This window comes from Manihot esculenta, chromosome 5, assembly GCF_001659605.2.
Source record: "Manihot esculenta cultivar AM560-2 chromosome 5, M.esculenta_v8, whole genome shotgun sequence".
Classification (NCBI taxonomy): domain Eukaryota; kingdom Viridiplantae; phylum Streptophyta; class Magnoliopsida; order Malpighiales; family Euphorbiaceae; genus Manihot; species Manihot esculenta.
The window spans coordinates 6597259-6616674 of record NC_035165.2 but is presented as its reverse complement, the minus strand read 5'-3'; the positions used below and the strand labels follow the sequence as shown (position 1 = coordinate 6616674).

The 19416-nt window shown below is 37.4% G+C and overlaps 3 protein-coding genes across 3 annotated transcripts; 2 read left to right on the top strand and 1 right to left on the bottom strand.

The window, feature by feature from the left end:
- Nucleotides 1-1546: 1546 nt before the first annotated feature.
- On the top strand, nucleotides 1547-6226 carry LOC110616031 (sulfate transporter 3.1). The gene is made up of 12 exons (XM_021758329.2): nucleotides 1547-2068; nucleotides 2152-2359; nucleotides 2662-2833; nucleotides 3004-3069; nucleotides 3540-3653; nucleotides 4354-4470; nucleotides 4607-4733; nucleotides 4853-5139; nucleotides 5248-5438; nucleotides 5526-5611; nucleotides 5710-5786; nucleotides 5884-6226. The coding sequence occupies exons 1-12, from the start codon at nucleotides 1732-1734 to the stop codon at nucleotides 6070-6072; spliced, it is 1971 nt and encodes a 656-aa protein (XP_021614021.1). The 5' UTR covers nucleotides 1547-1731; the 3' UTR covers nucleotides 6073-6226.
- Nucleotides 6227-7624: 1398 nt separating this feature from the next.
- LOC110615254 (protein ANTAGONIST OF LIKE HETEROCHROMATIN PROTEIN 1) lies at nucleotides 7625-9960 on the top strand. Its single transcript, XM_021757047.2, has 2 exons — nucleotides 7625-8287; nucleotides 8755-9960. The coding sequence occupies exons 1-2, from the start codon at nucleotides 8125-8127 to the stop codon at nucleotides 9807-9809; spliced, it is 1218 nt and encodes a 405-aa protein (XP_021612739.1). The 5' UTR covers nucleotides 7625-8124; the 3' UTR covers nucleotides 9810-9960.
- Nucleotides 9961-10427: 467 nt separating this feature from the next.
- Nucleotides 10428-18854, bottom strand: LOC110615253 (protein NETWORKED 1D). Its single transcript, XM_021757046.2, has 5 exons — nucleotides 18678-18854; nucleotides 18264-18349; nucleotides 17876-18116; nucleotides 12158-16221; nucleotides 10428-11830 (listed from the first exon to the last, which is right to left on the bottom strand). Exons 3-5 carry the CDS (start codon nucleotides 17976-17978, stop codon nucleotides 10658-10660), a joined length of 5340 nt encoding a protein of 1779 aa, XP_021612738.1. The 5' UTR covers nucleotides 17979-18116; nucleotides 18264-18349; nucleotides 18678-18854; the 3' UTR covers nucleotides 10428-10657.
- Between the last annotated feature and the right edge of the window lie 562 nt (nucleotides 18855-19416).

Sequence of the window (19416 nt, the reverse complement as noted above, 5' to 3'; positions counted from 1 at the left end):
CACGGGTTTTTTTTATCCTTTTTAAGAATTCTACCAATACAATGCGTATACGTTCCCTCAATTATTCCAAAAAAAAAAAAAAGGGTGTTTTTTTTAAAAAAAGAAAATAAATAAAGTAGCATGCAGATTGCAATGGTCCAAGTACGGGACGGACCAGTGGAAAGTGGACTCCCTATCAACACCATGATGTTAACACGTGGTCTCAACGGCTGCGATTGAGTTTCCGTTTCACCACACTGCACACAATACTCGCTAGAGCTGTAGCTTTTAACTTTAAGGCTTTAGCTTTAGAAGAAACTAGGAGGAGTAGGGACCCATGGTCATTGCCGTCAAAATTGGCCGTTAAAAAGCAGCAGTTTTGTGCTCTAACTCGTTTGGAGGCTTTAAGCCTTCCAAAAATATAAATAAACTCGTTTAAGCGTTTCAAGTTTGACCCGAAGACTAAGAATAAGGGTCCCATCTCCCATCATTTGGGTAAACTCTTAAATCCTGTCTTATGCTAAATCATTTGTTAGTTTCTTTCCGTTCGCCTATTTCTCTATTATTTATTAAAAAAATTATATCAAAATATATAATATTTATTATTTATAAATTGTATATTAATTAATTTAAAAACAAATTTTAAATTAATTTATTAAATATAAGTTTGATTGATGAGAGAAATGAAACACTCTAGTGAAGTTATTACGTGTGTTTGCATACGTATAGTTCTAGCGTATTTTATAGACTGGTCGGAAAACTTCAATATGAAGTACGTAAGCTTATTTGATTTCAGCGATAATCTTTAATTTTACTTCGCAATGAGTACAAAGTCGGAGTTTTAGGATTTCACTAAATTTCAAATGCAATTACTTACACGAAACAAAAGATAAACTTTCACATAATTATATATATAAGTTTTATTTTTAAAATGAAAATTTAAATTAATATAATTAAAATTTTCATCTAATAATGGATAAAAATAGAATAAAATAAAACAAATTCTTATATAACTTTGATTTCTACACAGCTTATCATGAAAACTGAAAATATCAACCAAAGTTGGGCAAAAAAGTGAAGAACTTGCTAAAATAAAGAACAGGTCAAATATCAAAATTGGGTCAACAATTCTCTTTTTAGCATATTTATCATCTTTAACAATTTAATTCAATCACTCACCACCTATTAACAGCAACGAAACTAACAATAAACAAACACGTGTCCAGTTGACATCCCACTTCAACGGCCACCCAATGAGAGCGCACCACCTCAAACGACACTGCGGCGTTGGCACAAGGCAAGGCGGCCTTCCGGGATCCTAACTCCTGTTGGCCAGCTGAGAGAGGATATGGGTAGGAAGGAGAGGCGCAAAAAACCAAAAGAAAACAAGAAAATTGGCACGAGGTGGGCAGAGGGAGCTGAGCAGCTAATAAGAAATCATTATCAATTAGATGTCTCTTACATTAATCTAATTTATCTTTAAAATTATTTAATAAAACAATTGGGTCCCACCACGCACTGAAACTGAAAAGCCTCTCCTTCCTCTATAAAGCCTTGACCACCCTTCAGTCTCATCACTGCACCATCTCCTCTCCCTTTCTCTTCCTCTCCAATCTCCCCACCACCTCCAAAATCACCATAGCCACACTTTTGTTATTCACTTAAACTAAAACTATTGCTTTTTATAAGCAGCCCCCGGATTTTAGAGGCTGAAATATAGCTAAACTTTGTAACGGAAGTGTGATTCCACACATGGGCAACGCCGACTACGTCTATCCAACCTCTAACGTGGAGGGTGCTCACCGTGTGGCTGTTCCTCCGCCGCAGCCCTTTGTAAAGTCTCTGAAATATAACTTGAAAGAGACTTTCTTTCCTGATGATCCATTAAGGCAGTTCAAGAACCAGCCTCCTTCTCGGAAGTTCATTTTAGGCCTCCAATATTTCTTGCCAATTCTTGAATGGGCTCCTCGTTATACTTTGGAGTTCTTGAAAGCTGATCTTATTGCTGGGATCACTATTGCTAGTCTTGCTATCCCTCAGGGGATAAGTTACGCCAAGTTAGCCAACTTGCCACCGATTCTTGGCCTCTGTAAGTAATAAAAACCAGAGAATAAAGCATATTTTAATTAGCTGATGGAGCATATATTTAATTTTAACGTGGGTTCAACGCAGATTCAAGCTTTGTTCCACCACTGGTTTATGCAATGATGGGAAGTTCAAGAGATTTGGCAGTAGGGACCGTGGCTGTTGCATCTCTCTTAACAGCTTCTATGCTAGGAAATGAGGTTAATGCTAATGAGAACCCCAAACTTTATCTTCATCTAGCCTTTACATCAACATTTTTTGCTGGAGTTTTCCAAGCGTCTCTGGGCTTGTTAAGGTAAAAAGAAATATTTTTTTCCCTTCCCCTTTTTAAAAGAAAAGAAAAATCCAAGATTTATTATTAAATTTGGCAACTACTTGATCAATAAACCACTTACTATATATTATAGTAAGACCGAGAATTAAAAGCCACGCCTTAACTTGACAGAAAGGTCAGGGAACATTACGCATTTATGCTTGTTTCTTTCTGTGTCTCATCTCTTTCTCAAACTCATTTACTCTTTTTTTTTTTTCCGTAATAACAAATTAGCTAAGCCTTCGTCTAGCAAGTTTAATTAATGGTGATGGTTTAACATGCAGGCTGGGATTTATCGTGGATTTTCTGTCGCATGCAACGATAGTAGGTTTCATGGCAGGAGCAGCAACAGTAGTTTGCCTGCAACAGCTAAAAGGGATATTGGGTCTTGATCATTTCACTCATGCCACTGATCTTGTTTCAGTCATGCGTTCTGTTTTCACTCAAACCCATCAGGTCCACTTCTGCTAATATTCTTCCGATCACATAATTAAGTAAATCTAATAGGAATGCTTCATTATAAAATGATGATGATTATCACATCATAACAGTGATTAAGAAGCTAAGCTTAATTATGGGCTACCTTTTGTTTATCTAATCTAACAGTAATCAGTTGATTATTGCAGTGGAGGTGGGAAAGTGCAGTTCTTGGGTGTTGCTTTCTGTTCTTCCTTCTCACAACCAGATACTTCGTGAGTAATTTTTTACCTAATATGATAATTCTGAACTCAGTTTTCACAGTCAAATAAGTTTTAATAAAAAATATAAAAAACTAAAAAATACCAATATTAAAATATTACGAGTAGGAATCAGTCACGCACTTTTCTCATTTCCTAATCCCATGGATCTAAAGATTCAAAGATGCTTGATCACTTATTTTACCAACTGCAGCAATTTCAAAGCATTAGTTCACTTAATTACTTTATTAAAAATAAAAGGCATATTGGCATATAGATTTGTGCATTCTCTATTATAGAATTAATTAATTATACAAATTCGTCCAAAATAGAATTACAAGTTTGAAAAATAAGGATTTTCTAAATTAATTAAGAACTAATTAAGAAAAGAAAATCATGCAAATAACTTATAGAAACCTATATTATTTGATCAGTGTTTGCAATATATGTAATTAGTGAGCTTAATTAATTAAGAATGCATGCAGAGCAAGAGACGACCAAAGTTCTTCTGGATAGCAGCAATGGCACCTTTGACTTCAGTTGTATTGGGAAGCCTTCTTGTTTATCTCACACATGCTGAGAGACATGGAGTTCAAGTGGTGAGCATTCCCATATATAAATATTTACTTTATAAATAATAGTAATAAAATAAATGAATAATAATTAATTATAACACTTTACCCTTTCTAATTTTTTAGTAATAAAAAAAGTGTTTTTGTCTCAATTGCATACATAGCCGATAAAACGTGACATGCCAAAAGAAACAAACTCTCCAATGAGCAATTGAAGCATGAACCTTCCTTTAAGCCACCACAGCACAAAAGGACTTGATCTTCATCCATTTATTTCACTATTAATATTACTAAAATTTTTAATTATTAATAAGAATTATTCCATGGTATGCAATAGAGAATAGGTACACGTAGGCATGTCAAGTTCCACATCACATGTGTTGTAGGCCTCTTTGGCAATCAAAATAATTGCTCCTTGGCCCATCGCCAAATAATTATTGGCATGTACCGCCGTTAGGTACATGCTCCCTTCTCCGTCCTTTTTATTTATTTTACTTTTTCAGTATTTAAAAAATATAATTTTTTTATTATATTTATTTTAAATATATTAATTTTTTAAAAAAAATTAAAAATAAAATAAAATTATAATGATAAATAGAAAAAATATATATAATAATATTATTATAGATATGATATGATGGTTACATGGTAAAATTTTTTCCACAGCCATGATTGGGGGATTAGATTTCCGTAAATTATCTCCGATGTGATGTGTATTTTTGTACAGATTGGAAAATTGAAGAAAGGGCTGAACCCACCGTCCTTCGGCGATCTGATTTTTGTGTCTCCTCATCTAATGACAGCTATCAAAACAGGGATCATCACTGGCGTCATAGCTCTGGCTGTAAGCACCCTCCTCATCTATTTCCCGTACTAGCATGCATAAGATTTTTTTATTTTTCCAACTTTTTAGTGGTGAGACCTTGATAATTTCCCAGTAATTGATTAATCAAGTAATTAATGAGTTAATTGAATTACAGGAAGGAATAGCAGTAGGAAGAAGTTTTGCCATGTTCAAGAATTACCATATAGATGGTAACAAAGAGATGATTGCCATTGGGACTATGAACATTGTTGGCTCTTGCACTTCTTGCTACCTCACAACAGGTATGTAGAGATTGTAATATGAAATTTTTTTTTTTAAATTGCTTTGTGGAATTTTTGTTTAATTTTTAAAGCCAGAGTACTGATAGCTTGAATTGGCAACTGAAAAATGAAAAATCCAGGGCCATTTTCGAGGTCGGCAGTGAATTTCAATGCTGGGTGCAAGACAGCAGTATCAAACATTGTTATGGCGTTGGCTGTAATGGTGACACTCTTGTTTCTGACCCCTCTGTTCCATTACACTCCGCTTGTGGTGCTCTCCTCTATTATCATCTCTGCTATGCTCGGCCTCATCGATTATGAAGCAGCGATTCATCTATGGAACGTTGACAAATTTGACTTCATTGTCTGCATTAGCGCTTATGTGGGGGTGGTTTTTGCCAGTGTTGAGATGGGCTTGGTCATTGCGGTATATTCATCATCTGTTTTCTTTGATTACCTGATGTGGGAATTCTTTAAATTCCGTGAAATTAAACAAATTATATATACCAATCTAGCTATTTGTGAAAATGCGCAGGTGGCAATTTCTTTGCTAAGGGTGCTTCTGTTTGTTGCAAGACCAAGAACTTTTATTCTTGGAAACATTCCAAATTCAAACATCTACAGAAATGTTGAGCAATACCCAAATGCAAGTACTGTTCCTGGAGTTCTCGTACTTGAGATTGACGCTCCAATTTACTTTGCTAATTCAGCCTACCTAAGAGAGAGGTATATTTATTTCTATTTTGCTAAAGCTTCATACACATACTCCAATTTCACAGGAGACTGTGAGCTCACAGAAGGCATACAATGCAGGATCTCAAGGTGGATTGATGAAGAGGAAGACAGATTAAAATCTTCAGCAGAAGCCAGCCTGCAGTATGTAATACTGGACATGGGAGGTAAGTGCATGAAAATGCCTTTTCTTCTTGAACGTGTAATTGCAAAAGCAACGCAAATTCACTCTGGTGTTATGCTTCATCTGTTTATTTTTTGGCAGCTGTTGGGAACATTGACACCAGTGGAATCAGCATGTTTGAGGAAATTAAGAAAATTACTGATAGAAGAGAGCTCAAGGTACATTAATTTTCTTAATTTAATTATTTAGATCAGATTTGCTTTTGCATATATGTGCTAATATGTTGTTATTTTCCACTCATCTCTATATATATAGCTTGTATTGGCCAACCCTGGATCCGAAGTGATGAAGAAGCTAAACAAGTCCAAGTTCATCGAGAACATAGGCCAAGAATGGCTCTTTTTGACAGTAGGAGAAGCGGTGGCAGCATGCAATTTTATGCTTCACACATGTAAGCCAAATCCTTTGAAAGATGATCAATCTGAGGCATATAACAATGTCTAAGCTACTACTTCAATCATTTGATGGGCAGAAGCAAGAGCTTTTATTGCACTCAATCAGGAATTAACATATGCATCATCAAATCAACAGCAAATGAAGCCCAAGTTGATTTGATTGATACTTTTAGATGAAGGGTTCTCTTTTTTTTTTTTTTTTTCTTTTAAAATTCCCAACGTTGTCTAAGCTGTATAATATGCTTCCTTATACATGAAATTTCAAGGGCAGAGCTTCTGAGGCTCTACAAAGAAGATGCTACTAGTGTTTGTTCAATTTTGATTTGTTGCTTAAAAAGAGGGGGAAAAAGTTGTGATTTCATATGCAGCAATAATTACAAATTTAAAGTACAGGACTGAGACTGACTCTAGTCAGTCGCTAGATACAAGCAAACCTAAACACTTAAGCTTAATCTAAGCCAAACTCCTAAAGGATCCCCCATGTCCCGGTAGCCAAAATGAGCTTCCCTAGTTGAAGTAGGGGGAATCAGTAGCAAATCGCTATTCTACCAAACTCAAAAGCGTCCGTAGTCTGCCAGACATTAGCAAGCTCCCCCAACTATGAAAGCCACCCATAAACTTAAGCTGCTTTTCAAAATATTAAAAACTCAAACGCAACCTTAAAACTAAGTGCAGAATTTTTTTTTGTTTCAACAGTCTATTTTCATATAATCCATCTCCTGTTTTCTTTCGTTTTTGATGGTTAGCCTCTTTTTTGCCTGTGATTGTGCTGCCTTTCTCTGCTTTTTCTAAACAAGGGATGGCTTCCCCCTCCACACGGGAATTGGCCTCCTCTTCCCGCCTCTAGGATTAGAATGTTAATATTCCTTTTTTTTTTTTTTTGCATTGTAGATCTAGACTTTCAAGCTTCATTGTGAGAGTTTACAGAAAATCTGCTGTTTCAGCATCCCTCTCGACATGACTAGCTTCATTCGACATTTAAGTTATGCTGTGGTTGTATGTCAGAACGTTAGCCATGCCACTTGAATTGACTCCAGTCCCCTAAAGATTACAAGAGAGTAAGATTGTCTACTGTTTTGCCCTTTCTAGTCCTCTAAACCTTTAACATCTTGTTTACCTAGCTTTTGATCGATTTTGATTTGCACAGATGGGTTGGTTTTAGCTAAGGTTTCCTTTGAACATGTTGAACTTTATCCTTTTAGTTTGGATTCTCGGTACATGCATCTGGCACTGCTTCACGCTATTGTGTTTGCGTCTTCTTTGATTTGTCTAGATCCGATGGTAGCCTAAGTATGTAATGCTGCATCACTAGGCCTTCTTGTTGAGTGAGTCTCCTTCTTAGGGTCGATTGGACCCAGTGATGCCCTAGGATTCTTGTAGTGGGCTTAACTTCTTATATCTATTTATTTCTTTATAGGGTTCATTGGTGTTTAGCTAGATTTTGCAATTATAAAATAATAAATGAGCGAAAAAAGGAGATTACTTTAAAAAGAAAATTAATTTTACACAAATAAAAAACAAACTTTATGAGATTCTTATATATATATATATATTTTAATTTTATTAATTTGTCCTATAATATATCTTATATGAAATCACACTTGTATAATATAATTTCTCCCTGCTCTAGAGGAAAAACACTGAAAAATGTTGCTTTGCCCGACCGACATCGTTTTTCTGTGTCATAAGCACAGTGCTGTCCCCTTAAAGAGAGAGACAAAGCCGTAGCCATCTTACACTGACGTCCACCCCGCCTCTTCAACAACTCTCGCATACGCATATCCTATTTTCCTTCGAGGGACAAAGCCGTAGCCATCTTACACTGACGTCCACCCCGCCTCTTCAACAACTCTCGCATACGCATATCCTATTTTCCTTCGAGGGACAAAGCCGTAGCCATCTTACACTGACGTCCACCCCGCCTCTTCAACAACTCTCGCATACGCATATCCTATTTTCCTTCGCTTTCTCGTGTTAAACCATTTTCTGGGAAAATCTGCTTTATTTTTCTTTTCAGATAAAGACTTATTTCTTTGTTACAGAAATACATTGGTACAAATTTTCTCATTAACCGATCCGTGGAAAATATCTCTGCTTCCACATGGCTCCCCCAAAGAAATTGAAGAAAAGCAAAAAGACTTCAAAGAAATTGAAGAAGAAACAGAAAAACAAAAGCAAAAGTGTGAGTGTAGCTCCCATCGATCCCAAAGCCACTGATTCCGATTGGTGGGACAGTTTCTGGCGCAAGAATTCTTCATCCACAGGTTCTCTCTCTGTCTCTCTCTCTAGCCTTGTTTCCTTTGACGTCTATGGAATTTAAGCAGTATTTTCTTATTTTATCTAATTTTTCGATATTTTCCCATTGGTCCCTGAATTTTGACTTAGGTATTTTTACTGTTAGAGGGTTTACTGAGACTGCAAATGGCCACATAGCTGTGAAATTTGATTTCGCTGTTAATATTGGTGATGATTTTCATTTATGCTGATAAGTTTGATAAGATTACGATTCGATGAATAGCTGAAGGATTGAGAATTTAAGTGGGTTAGTTTGAGTTGGAAATAATCTGCTGATTATCTGGAAACCGTATGCCCTTTTATGTGGAACGAAGAAATTTTGAAACTTTTCAAAGTTTTAAGTGTTGACTATATTATAATTGGTAAATTTTGGAACTAAAATTTCCTTTTTTTTTTTTTTTGACGTGTATTCGTACATTTGAATTTAACCTTGTAGATGCTTCAGTACCATCCGACGAGGAAGAAGCATTCAAGTATTTCTTCAGGGTCTCAAAGAAGACTTTTGAATACATTTGTTCTCTTGTAAGGGAAGATCTTATCTCAAGACCACCATCAGGGCTCATCAACATTGAGGGAAGACTTCTTAGTGTGGAGAAACAGGTGGCTATTGCTTTAAGAAGGTTGGCATCAGGTGAGTCTCAAGTCTCAGTTGGGGCTGCCTTTGGAGTTGGCCAGTCTACTGTGTCTCAGGTGACTTGGAGATTTATTGAAGCATTGGAAGAAAGGGCTAAGCACCACCTTAAGTGGCCTGATTCGAGTAGAATAGAGAGCATTAAGTCCAAATTTGAAGAATTGTTTGGGTTGCCAAATTGCTGTGGAGCCATTGATGCAACACATATCATTATGACCCTTCCAGCAGTGGAAACCTCAGATGATTGGTGTGACCAGGAGAACAACTACAGTATGTTCTTGCAGGGAATTGTTGACCATGAGATGAGATTTCTTAATATTGTTACAGGTTGGCCTGGGGGCATGACGGTGTCCAGATTATTGAAGTGTTCTGGGTTTTTTAAACTCTGTGAGAACGGAGAATGGTTGAATGGAAATCCAAGAAAATTATCTGAAGGAGTTGAGATCAGAGAATATGTTGTTGGTGGAGCTAGTTATCCTCTGCTACCATGGCTCATAACTCCTGATGGAAGCGATGAACGCTCAGATTCATGGTCCACTTTCAATACAATACATGAGGAAGCAAGGATGCTTGCAGTGAAGTCATTCTTGCAGTTAAAGGGCAGCTGGAGAATCCTTAACAAGGTTATGTGGAGACCAGATAAAAGGAAACTACCAAGTATCATCTTGGTATGTTGTTTACTTCACAATATTATAATCGACAATGGAGATCAGCTGCATCCTGATGTTGCTTTGTCTGGTCATCATGATTCTGGTTATGGAGAAGAACTCTGTAAGCAAGTTGATCCATTGGGAAGAACCTTGAGAGAGAATGTAGCAGAATACTTGCAGCATATCAAAGAAAAATCCTTATCCAAGTAGTCAAATTTATATCTTTGGTTCCAGAATCTAGAACAGAGATTATTTTTGTAGCTCCAATATTGGGCACAGTTAAAAATTGAGTCTCCTAGTGAGGTGTGATGTAAATTTCTTTTGTTTGTGAGAGCAATGGCAACCTGTGAACGTCCGCATATATCAGTATTGTTGCTGTTTTGATCCTCTTTGGGGGAAGAATGCAAGATGCCTGTGCCATATTTTGCTGAGAAGACTCCGCTTGCGTGAAACTTTGGTGGGAAATACTGTCTTTATTATCATGAAGCAAGCAAAACTGCCCATTTAATTTATCAGTAAAAAGGATCATACTTGATAGGTAATTTAGTTGCTTAAGAAAAAGAAAATGCTTAGTAATACTATTTCCTTTACATCGTGAACTGTACCATGGCTTAGAATCCGGTAATTGCTGTCTAGGGCTCTTTGCTGGTATGTTTTTCTTAATATGGCAGCAGGGAACATTGGATTGAACAGACAAATTCTCAATGGCCATCTACTGACAAGCCTCAAACTCTCATATTTTGTTCTATGTTTCTACAAAGCTTGTCTTCTGTTATAGTAACACTAATAAATTTTTGTGAGTATGAAAATAAAACCAACCGAAGAAGAAGAGGGAAAGCGAACAAGAAGCTCTATTGAAGCAGCAGCCTCGTTTGATGAAAGCCGGCCGTCATATACAACAGGATCTCTAAACTAAAGGATACTTGATCCTCTCTTAAGCAAACAAGGGATAACATTTAATTCTATGGAAGAATTCTAAAATTTATGAACAAAGAAACTAAATGTCTTAATTAACCCTTAGAACTACACCAATTTATGCCGATAGAATGTTATTTCTCTCAATCCCCCTTGGTTGGAGGATGCACACATGCACAGAAATGCCCTTTCTTTCTCTTCTGGCTACTTCTTGTCCCACCATATAGATAATCACGCAGTTTAACTCTCGTTTTTCGTTCTATGATTTTGGTTTTTCCTCTACTTTTGTTTTGATCGTCGAGTTTCAGCAAAAGAAATTGCAGTTTTTGCACCTCCAACTGCACCCGCCCGATTTTTTCAGACCCTCTTCGTGCCTGTTCTGAAATTCTCCTCTTTCTGACACTTCCACTCTCATCCAATGCTAACGCAGATTTCTCATCGAGGGAAAATGATTCATTTTCAATGCTCTTCATTAACTTGCGATTCACATCAAACAATTTCATGATGGCCTCCTCAGATTCTTCCAACTGGTCCTTAACGTTATCATATTCAATACCTTTTCCCTTTTTGTTCTTGTCTGTGATCTCCACCTTCTTCTTCAAGTCTTGCACAGTTATTTGAAGATTAGTTAACTTTTGTGCATCAGAATCAAGTCTTTCTAGAATTTTCCTCTCATTCAATTCTCGACGAGATCCTGACGATCTCTTTGAGATCTCTAACTTGTCCACACTAACGTCTTTCTCAACCATTGATTCCATAGAAGGATGATCCTTGTTGCGCTTCTTCTCAGTCAGTGCAGCAGTTCCCTTCTGGGCCTTTTCAACAGTCAGGTCAATACTGGCATCCTTGTCAGTAGTTTCCCATATTTCAAGCATTTGATCATTAGCCTCTGCAGTCTCCCTTCTGCTGATCCCATATGATGAACACTCAGATACATGATCAAGCATTATGTCTTTCGTCATCACTCCGTTCCCCTCTTCAGAGATGTCATTCTGAAGCCTGAGATTATTATCAGTCTCAGATCCCAGTTCCTTGTCATCTAGATTTTGATTCTCATGCTCGCCTGCTTCAACAGCTTCTCCATGTAAGCTGCTTTTGGATTTCATCTCTTCAATCTGTCTAATTGCATCAGCAAGTTTGGAATTAACATTGGAGTTTTCCAGAATAACAAGTCTCTCCCTTTCCTTTACCGCTTCTTCAATGGCTACAATTCTTATTTGCAAATCCTGCAAGTCCAAAACTCCAGCTGGACGCATGGCAGTTCGGTCATCACTAATCTGTTGACAGCTTTCAGCATGCACCGCAAATGTGGCATCCTGCAACAAGTGAGAAATAGAAGCCATGATTTTTAGATGATATCCAAAACCAGCGCAACAACAAATGGAAGAAATGGCAGTTGGAAACTTATTCACTATAGCCGCTGACAAAATACAGGTGAAAACTACAGCTAAATTAGAAATGTAGGTTGTAGGTTAGGAAAATGCACAGCAACACAGGTTATTAAAAAATATCGTAGAATACTTGATACTGCTGATTCGCAAAACTAAACCAGTACAATGAGAAATTTTTGAGGTTGCAACAGTTAAGGAATCAGACCACCAAAATTTCTATAGTGAACTCAGTATCTGATGAAATAAAATTACCTTTTCTTCCTTTTTGTGAACTCCATGGAATGTTGCAGGTGAGAGAGTATGATTCTCCAGGGATGTTATACAATCCCTCAAAGAGATGAAAGCTGTGACATGTGCAGTTATCTGAGACTTTAGTTCTTCATTATCAAGTTCCAAGGTGCTAACTCTTTCTTTCAACTGGTCAATCTCCCTAGCATTTAAACAATTTCTGCCTTCAAGGCTCTCAGTTGCTTCAATTAGCTCATGAACTTTTCCCTCAAACAGTGCTTGTTGGACAGTAGATATCTGCAGTTCGCCAAAAAGTGCAGAAGCCTGAGATTCCCACCATTCAACCTCATTTCTTCCTTTTTGCAGTTCACAATTCAAACTATCCTCCCTGATCTTAGCTTCTAAACGCTCTCCGATCAACTTCCCTAGTTCAATCTCCAATTCTCGATTTGCTTCCCCAGTGCATTCTACCACCTTAATTTGTTGATCACAATCTGCAGAGAGTTTAATGATCTGCTTTTCTTGATCTAATCGTATCAACTCAGCCTCATCATACTTGCATTTCAGGTTCTCCACCATTTTATGCAGCTCCCTTTTCTCATCTTGTATTACACTAAGCTCCAATAACTCCTCCTCCATTATCTTCACCTTATCATTAAGGCAATTGTTGACATAATGAAGTGTATCCAGATTTTCACTAAGCTCTTTTATATCCAAACATTTTTCGGTGACAATATCCCTGAAAATCAGAGACATTGTACTGAGAGACAGAGTCTCAGCAAATATGGCACAGTTCTCATCTTCTAAATTACATTTCTCTTCTCCCAAGTCTGAGACTGATTTCATCAGCAACCTTTGCTCATTAACCACCTTGCAGTTCTCTTTCTGTAAATTCTGGTAATCCCCTTGCAAATCTAACAGCCGTCTTTGCAAAGTTTTTAGCTCAGCCTTTAAATTTTCCTCTTTGCAGTCTTTCTCCATTATCATCAATCTCAATTCTTCATTAACCTCTGCAAGTTTTTGGTTCTTACCATGCAAAACCAAGAACTGCTCAGACCTGCTTGCCAACTCCTGGTGAAGGGTGTTTTTAGCTGTCACGAGATTTGCCACCTCTTGTTGCAGTTGCCCAAGCAGAGTAACGAGAACAGTATTCTCAATGATCAACTGTTGATTTTTATCTTGCATCTCAAAGAGAAAGTTGTGTGTTTCATGAAGCTTGTCCAGTGCATGGTTCAGAAGCATTTGATCTTGCTCAGCTTTATCTTCACAGCCCTGCTTTACATCGAGTCCAAGAGTCCTCAGCACCGTGTAAAGCCCCACTCTCAGCACATCAATTTGATCATACAAAGATTTCACTTCCATATGTTGTTGAAGATTTTCATGCTTCAGTTCAGAAATCAGTTTCTCTGACAGTTTAGATGCCTCCAGGAGTTTTTGATACTCAAGGAAAAGGGACAAATTATTTTTTTCCAGATCTTGAACACATTTCTGCAAAATGAAGATATCTGTCATAGCATAAAAGGCTTTGTCCAATCCTTCTTCGTGTTCTTTCTTTACACACAGGCCATCCTCTTGCAGCAGTTGAATCTGTGTTGCCATACCAGCTAATCGAGACTCACTCAACTGGGCATGACTAGCATATTCTTGCTTTTGAGCATTTAAGTGAACCCGTAATTCTTCTACTTCATGAAGTGTGGATTCTCTCTCCTCCACCAAAGTTGAGTATTTCTGTTGTAACTCTCTAAAATTTTTCTCCAAATCTTCGTGTATTTTCTGGGTGTTCTCCAACTGAGAAATTAAATTTCCCTTCACAGTGGCTAGATCAGACTTCTCGTTGTCAAGCAACATACATAATTCTTGTAAGCTCTTTGACTTTACCCTCAACCCCTCAACTTCAGCATTTGCATCAAGAAGGGAATTCTCCAGAAAGTTGTTCTTCTCTGTGAGTTTCTCTAAATTATCAGTTGCAATCCGTAACTGAGAGAATAGCGTGGCCTTATCAGAAACAAGAGTGGATTTCTCTTCCAAGAGAGATTGATAGGATTTTTCTAACGCTTGTACCCTCTCCCTCACCCCTTCTAGCTCAATGTTCAAATCTGATATTGAATTCTCCAAAAGAGCATTTTTCTCTACAAGTTTCTCCATGATCTCCAACTTTTCTAAAAGAGCTACATTTTGGCTTCTCTCTCTCTCACAAACCTCTTTCAGCTTTGTGTTCTCGTCTTGCAAAGCCTTCACAGATGACCCGAGGCACTCTGGACTGAAGCCAACTGATTCCGCCTGGTCCATGATGTCCTGGTGTTTCTTGTTCATGTCATTTAGTTCCTCCTTCAGACAGTAAATTTCTTGCTGAAGAGCATTTCTTTGATCCACCCGAAGTTCTACCTCTGCTTCAAGTTTCCCTATTTTATCCCTTAAGCTTGAAACCTCACCTTGCAAATTTTCTATTGTCAAAGCTGAAGATAAGTTGACTTCAGTCAGGCCTCTGTTCTCTACCTTGACCTCCTCAACTTCATTTTGTAAACTCTGATTGCGAGCTTCTAGGTCCTGCAAAATCTGAGTTCTATTCTGAAGCTCGGATGCCATAGATCTCAATTCTTCCTGAGATCGAGAGTGCAAATGCTGCAAAGTTTGAAAAGCAGTTTCAGCCTCCATAAATCGCAAACGCTCATCTTGTATGGAAGTCCAGAGTCTCCCCAGCTCTTTCTGCTTCTCTGTAAGTTCTTCTCTTTGAGAAGCCATTATCTGTGCCGCAGACTCTAACTCAGTGCGCATCGTCTGATTTGATCTTTCCAACAGAAGACACTTTTCTTCAGCACCCTTCAACTTCACAACCCCATCATCTATCTCAGAGTTAAGCCTTCGGCCCTCCTCCAGGGCAAAAGCAAGTTTCCGCTCCAAACTTGAAATTGTATCCAAGCACTGCTGGTACTGAACAGCAGCAGCTTCTTTCTCTTCAGTTAGCTTGGCTAGAACTTGCCTCAAGGTTTCAACTTCCCTTTCGGCTTTTTCTGCACGTTCATTAAACCTCTTGGCATCTAGCTCAGCATGCAATAACCTTCCTTCGAGATCAGATATCTTCTCTAGACACTGTTTGTACTGAAGAAGAATGCGTTCTTTTTCGGCCTCTAATTTAGCCAATTCCTGCGTAAGGGATTGCACCTCCAGTTCAGCTTTACTAGCACGGTCATTGAGTTCTTCTGCATCCTTTTGGGCCTGGGAGATATTGTTCTCCAAATTAGTTATTTTGTCCAAGCACTGTTGATATTGAAGAAAACTAGCTTCCCTTTCAGCATTTAGTTTACTAAGGGCTTCCTTCAAAGTCTGAACTTCAGCTTCAGCTTTGCTGGCTCGTTCATTAAGCCCTCTGGAATCCTCTTTCGCACGATAGACTTCTGACTCCAGATTAGACAATCTTTCAAAACTCTGTTGGTACCGAAGTAGGCCAGCTTCCTTTTCTGCTTCTAGTTTAGCAAGTGCATTCTTTAAGGTTACAATTTCCTGCTCAGCTTTAGCCACTCGCTCAGACTCAAATGGAACTCGAGCCTTGATATCACTTTTGCCATTGTTTTGCATGCCTTGATCTTTCTCTTCAGCGTCCTGAAAATTAAGGCCTTTTCTTGCCCTTCCTTCTGCGGTCCCAAACAAATCATTAAGCTGTTTCAAACCCTTTCTTCCAGGAACAGCATCAGATTCTTCGGTAAAGGCTATATGCCTCTTGACAGCATGGGAATGTGAAGGAGAAATTCCCAGAGCATCCTTTTGTAATTCATCAGGATCAAAAACCGTGCGTATTGGTGGCATGTCAGGCGTACGGGGCTCACCATCAGCAGAAACTGCAGGTGCATCATCAGTCAACATGAAAGGGACTTGGTTGGGAAATGCTTCTGCCATTGTTCGATGTGCCTGGCGAATCACTCCAGTTGCATGATCATATCTTTCAGCCAAGGCACGATATGCTCTGTAAAACTCTTCAACCAATTTCATAAGCTCTGGGCGTTTCTTATAGTACATCTCTGCCCTCCTTGCAAAAGAATCTGCATCTTCTTCAATAAGTTTAATCATTTGTTTGACTTTGACATCCATATCTGTTCAAACAGAAGATTATTGTATTATGGGGGGAGAATGAGTAAGCATCAATGCTACAATTAAATGAAGCAGAAAAAGAACTACAAGTAAAAAACAAAATGAAGAAATCTGTTAAATACTGGCAATTTAGCTTCTTGGACCTGGAGAAATCCAAAGTTACCATGTGCTAGCCTGTGAATTTGAATATTTTATTACTTACAAAAAACATGCCTCTTGGTTTTATTAATTTGCAACTTTTTTCAAACCGCAAACTATTCATAAATTGGAAGGCAGACTGAACAGTTATGCTCGTAGTTTTAGAAAATGAATATGGTTATCAGGCCGAGTTATAAACTGCAGAAACCCTTAACTGCATTACTGAAATAATTCAGAGTTGATGCAGAATGGAATAGAAACCCTCCCTGCAGACTAGGACTGTCGCACATGTAACAAAGAACTTATTAGAACTTATTAAATGACTTCCCTCTTATATTAATAAAAATGGGAAGAAAAAAAAAGGTGCATCATCTCATGGATTATTCTTCTCTAAAAATTAGGTTACTTTACCAAAATAGGACACTTGCCCAAATACAGGGAGAATAAAAGAAAGAAGGGAAGGAAGCTATGCCGCATAGTAATAAGCTTCAAAATTCTATCTGCACTAAATGAAAATTTAATAGATGAGACACCAGACATAACCTATCAACTGAAAGAACAATGGTAAACACGAACAGAAGCTGACAACAAATAAAAAAAAGGATACAATAAAAATCACATCAGCTATGGGTTACTCATTCAATTCCTCCTATTTTAATACCAGATGTGTGGCCAAAATCATCCATATATCTGAGCAAGTAAACATGAAGATATACTATCCACAAAAGAAAGAGAATTACATATTTAAGCTCATGGGATGTTTAGACTTCAAAAAAGGTAGCTTCCAATAACATCTAGAAAAATGATAATGTATTTCCATGTTTAAAGTTTTGAAGCTATGTTTCACACTATTTTTAAGTGTTTTAGCCAGTTTCATCCAACTTATTAGATTTCTTTACTTTTGTTTTTTTTTCATGGCCAGTCGCAAAGTAGGTGTTAGTAGGTGCTTACACATTCTAACTGTCAATCTCTGTCTGCTAACAGTAAGAAGAAGATCTTATTTTTTCCTTTTTTTGGATGAAGATAATTTATTCAAGTAAATAACAGAGGCATTATGTTAGTGTTTTTGGTTATGAAGCTTTCCAAGATAGCCAGACCACTCTCTTAGTTCAGTAAATGTAACTAGCCACAGCCCTTTTTGCACCAAATAAAGAACGAAACGATAAAAAACTGCAGAATATCAAAATCCAAACCAATTAGGATGTAAGATTGTAATTGCCTTTTCAGGATGATTAAGAAGGAAAGCGGATAGTCATTTACTAAATTTCTCCCTTCTACAGACAACCTAAGCATTTTCATGCTGCCATACACACAGGGACATAACCGTTCATTTGATTAAACAATTGACCAATTTCTATCATTACCATTTATCATCATAATTCAACTCAGTGTTTCAGCATGACTGAATCTGTAGTCAACTGCTTTTATACAACAGTATAGCCTCACAAATTAGACTCGATATCCATCAACTCAACATGTGGGGATTTGTAAATGAGGACAGAAATCCAAAACTGGTACCTGTAAGATTCTCTTGAAGCCATTTTGAGTTTTTGGGGCTTATGTGGCTGTCCCACCACCAGGAATATTTACGTTTAGAATCTGCGTGCGCCACAGCTGCCATGACTCAATCCAGCAACTATTACTTTCTAATTCTGATCACAGTAACGATGATCCAACTAAGAACCGGATGTACTTGACCAGAAGATCAATTGAAAAACAGATGGCTAGTATGAAGCTTTTTGTGCCTCACCCACTGTGCCTGGTCAACGATATTATGCAAAAAAAACGAGATGGATCAGTTTCCCGATGATCGAAAACTAGTAATTCGATGAGATTAGTTTAAACCAAACTGTACGCAAAATTTGGAAATGCTGATAATAAAGTAACTAACAAAAAGGAAAATCACCTGATGAGTATGATTTATGCGTAAAAGAGTAACCGCTACCTTCGAATTTCTAAAAGAAACCTGATCAAAGGAACACCACCATCAAACTACAAAACAGCCAAAATAAAGAGTTAGACAATTAGTCAATGAGCAATTCGACAAATAAAAAAAAAAAAAAGAGAGAAGAACTTCGAAGCGTTAAATGTTCAGTGTTTGATCAGTGAATTATCAACAACTGTACGATCCAACACTCCAGATGGCACAGAACAGCCACCAATCAACGTCTCAAAGGGTGGAAGAGAACTGATCAAGCGCCAAAGAATCAGAAAATACATAAAACACACAGAGAAAGATAGAGAGGCACATGATCATTGCCGGAAGACCAACTGATACATCGAAGCATTTAAAAAAAAAAAGAAAAAGAAAAAAACTCACAGAAGGTTCTTTATTCTCTGTGTAGCTCCATGTTTTGTTGATCTTCAGAAGTCTAGCCCATGTTTGTTAGATCTGTGTGCGTCTCTCTGAAAATCGTTCGTTCTCTCTCTCCCTTTGCCGTTAGCTTGCGTTTTATGCTGTGCCTTTGCCTGTTTGGTACGATCAGAGAAAGAAAGAGAAACTGTCCAACAGCAACAGGTATGGGATGGGACCCAGAAGAGAAAACAAATATTTTTTTAGAAATGAATAAGGCAAGTCTACTGAATACCAGCTACTGGCATTGGATTACTGATACGGTAAGACGTAATGACAAAAATATCCTTAACTCATAAAATATATAATTTGAAATCACATTTTTTATTAAAAATATTTCAAATTTTACTGTTACGACATTTAGAGCATACGTTACTTAATTATATATTTCATTAATTAAATTTTTATACGTAATTTTAAATTTTGAAAAAAATATAAACGTTATTTCAAAAAAAATTATTTCATTCAATATGCTTCAAAAATCTCATGATTAGCCATTCCATTGCAATATATATATATAATTAGCCATAAGCAAAATAGATAAACGAAAAATCGATAATTCCATTGTTGCGGAAGCACAAAAAAAGGCGTTTGGCGTTGAAGAACAAAGCTGGTGAGGGTTTAATGATCACAGGTGTTGGGTCTCTGAAAAAGAGCATCCCGCCGGATTAATTGTTATAATTAATTAATATGCTTTATTAGTCTT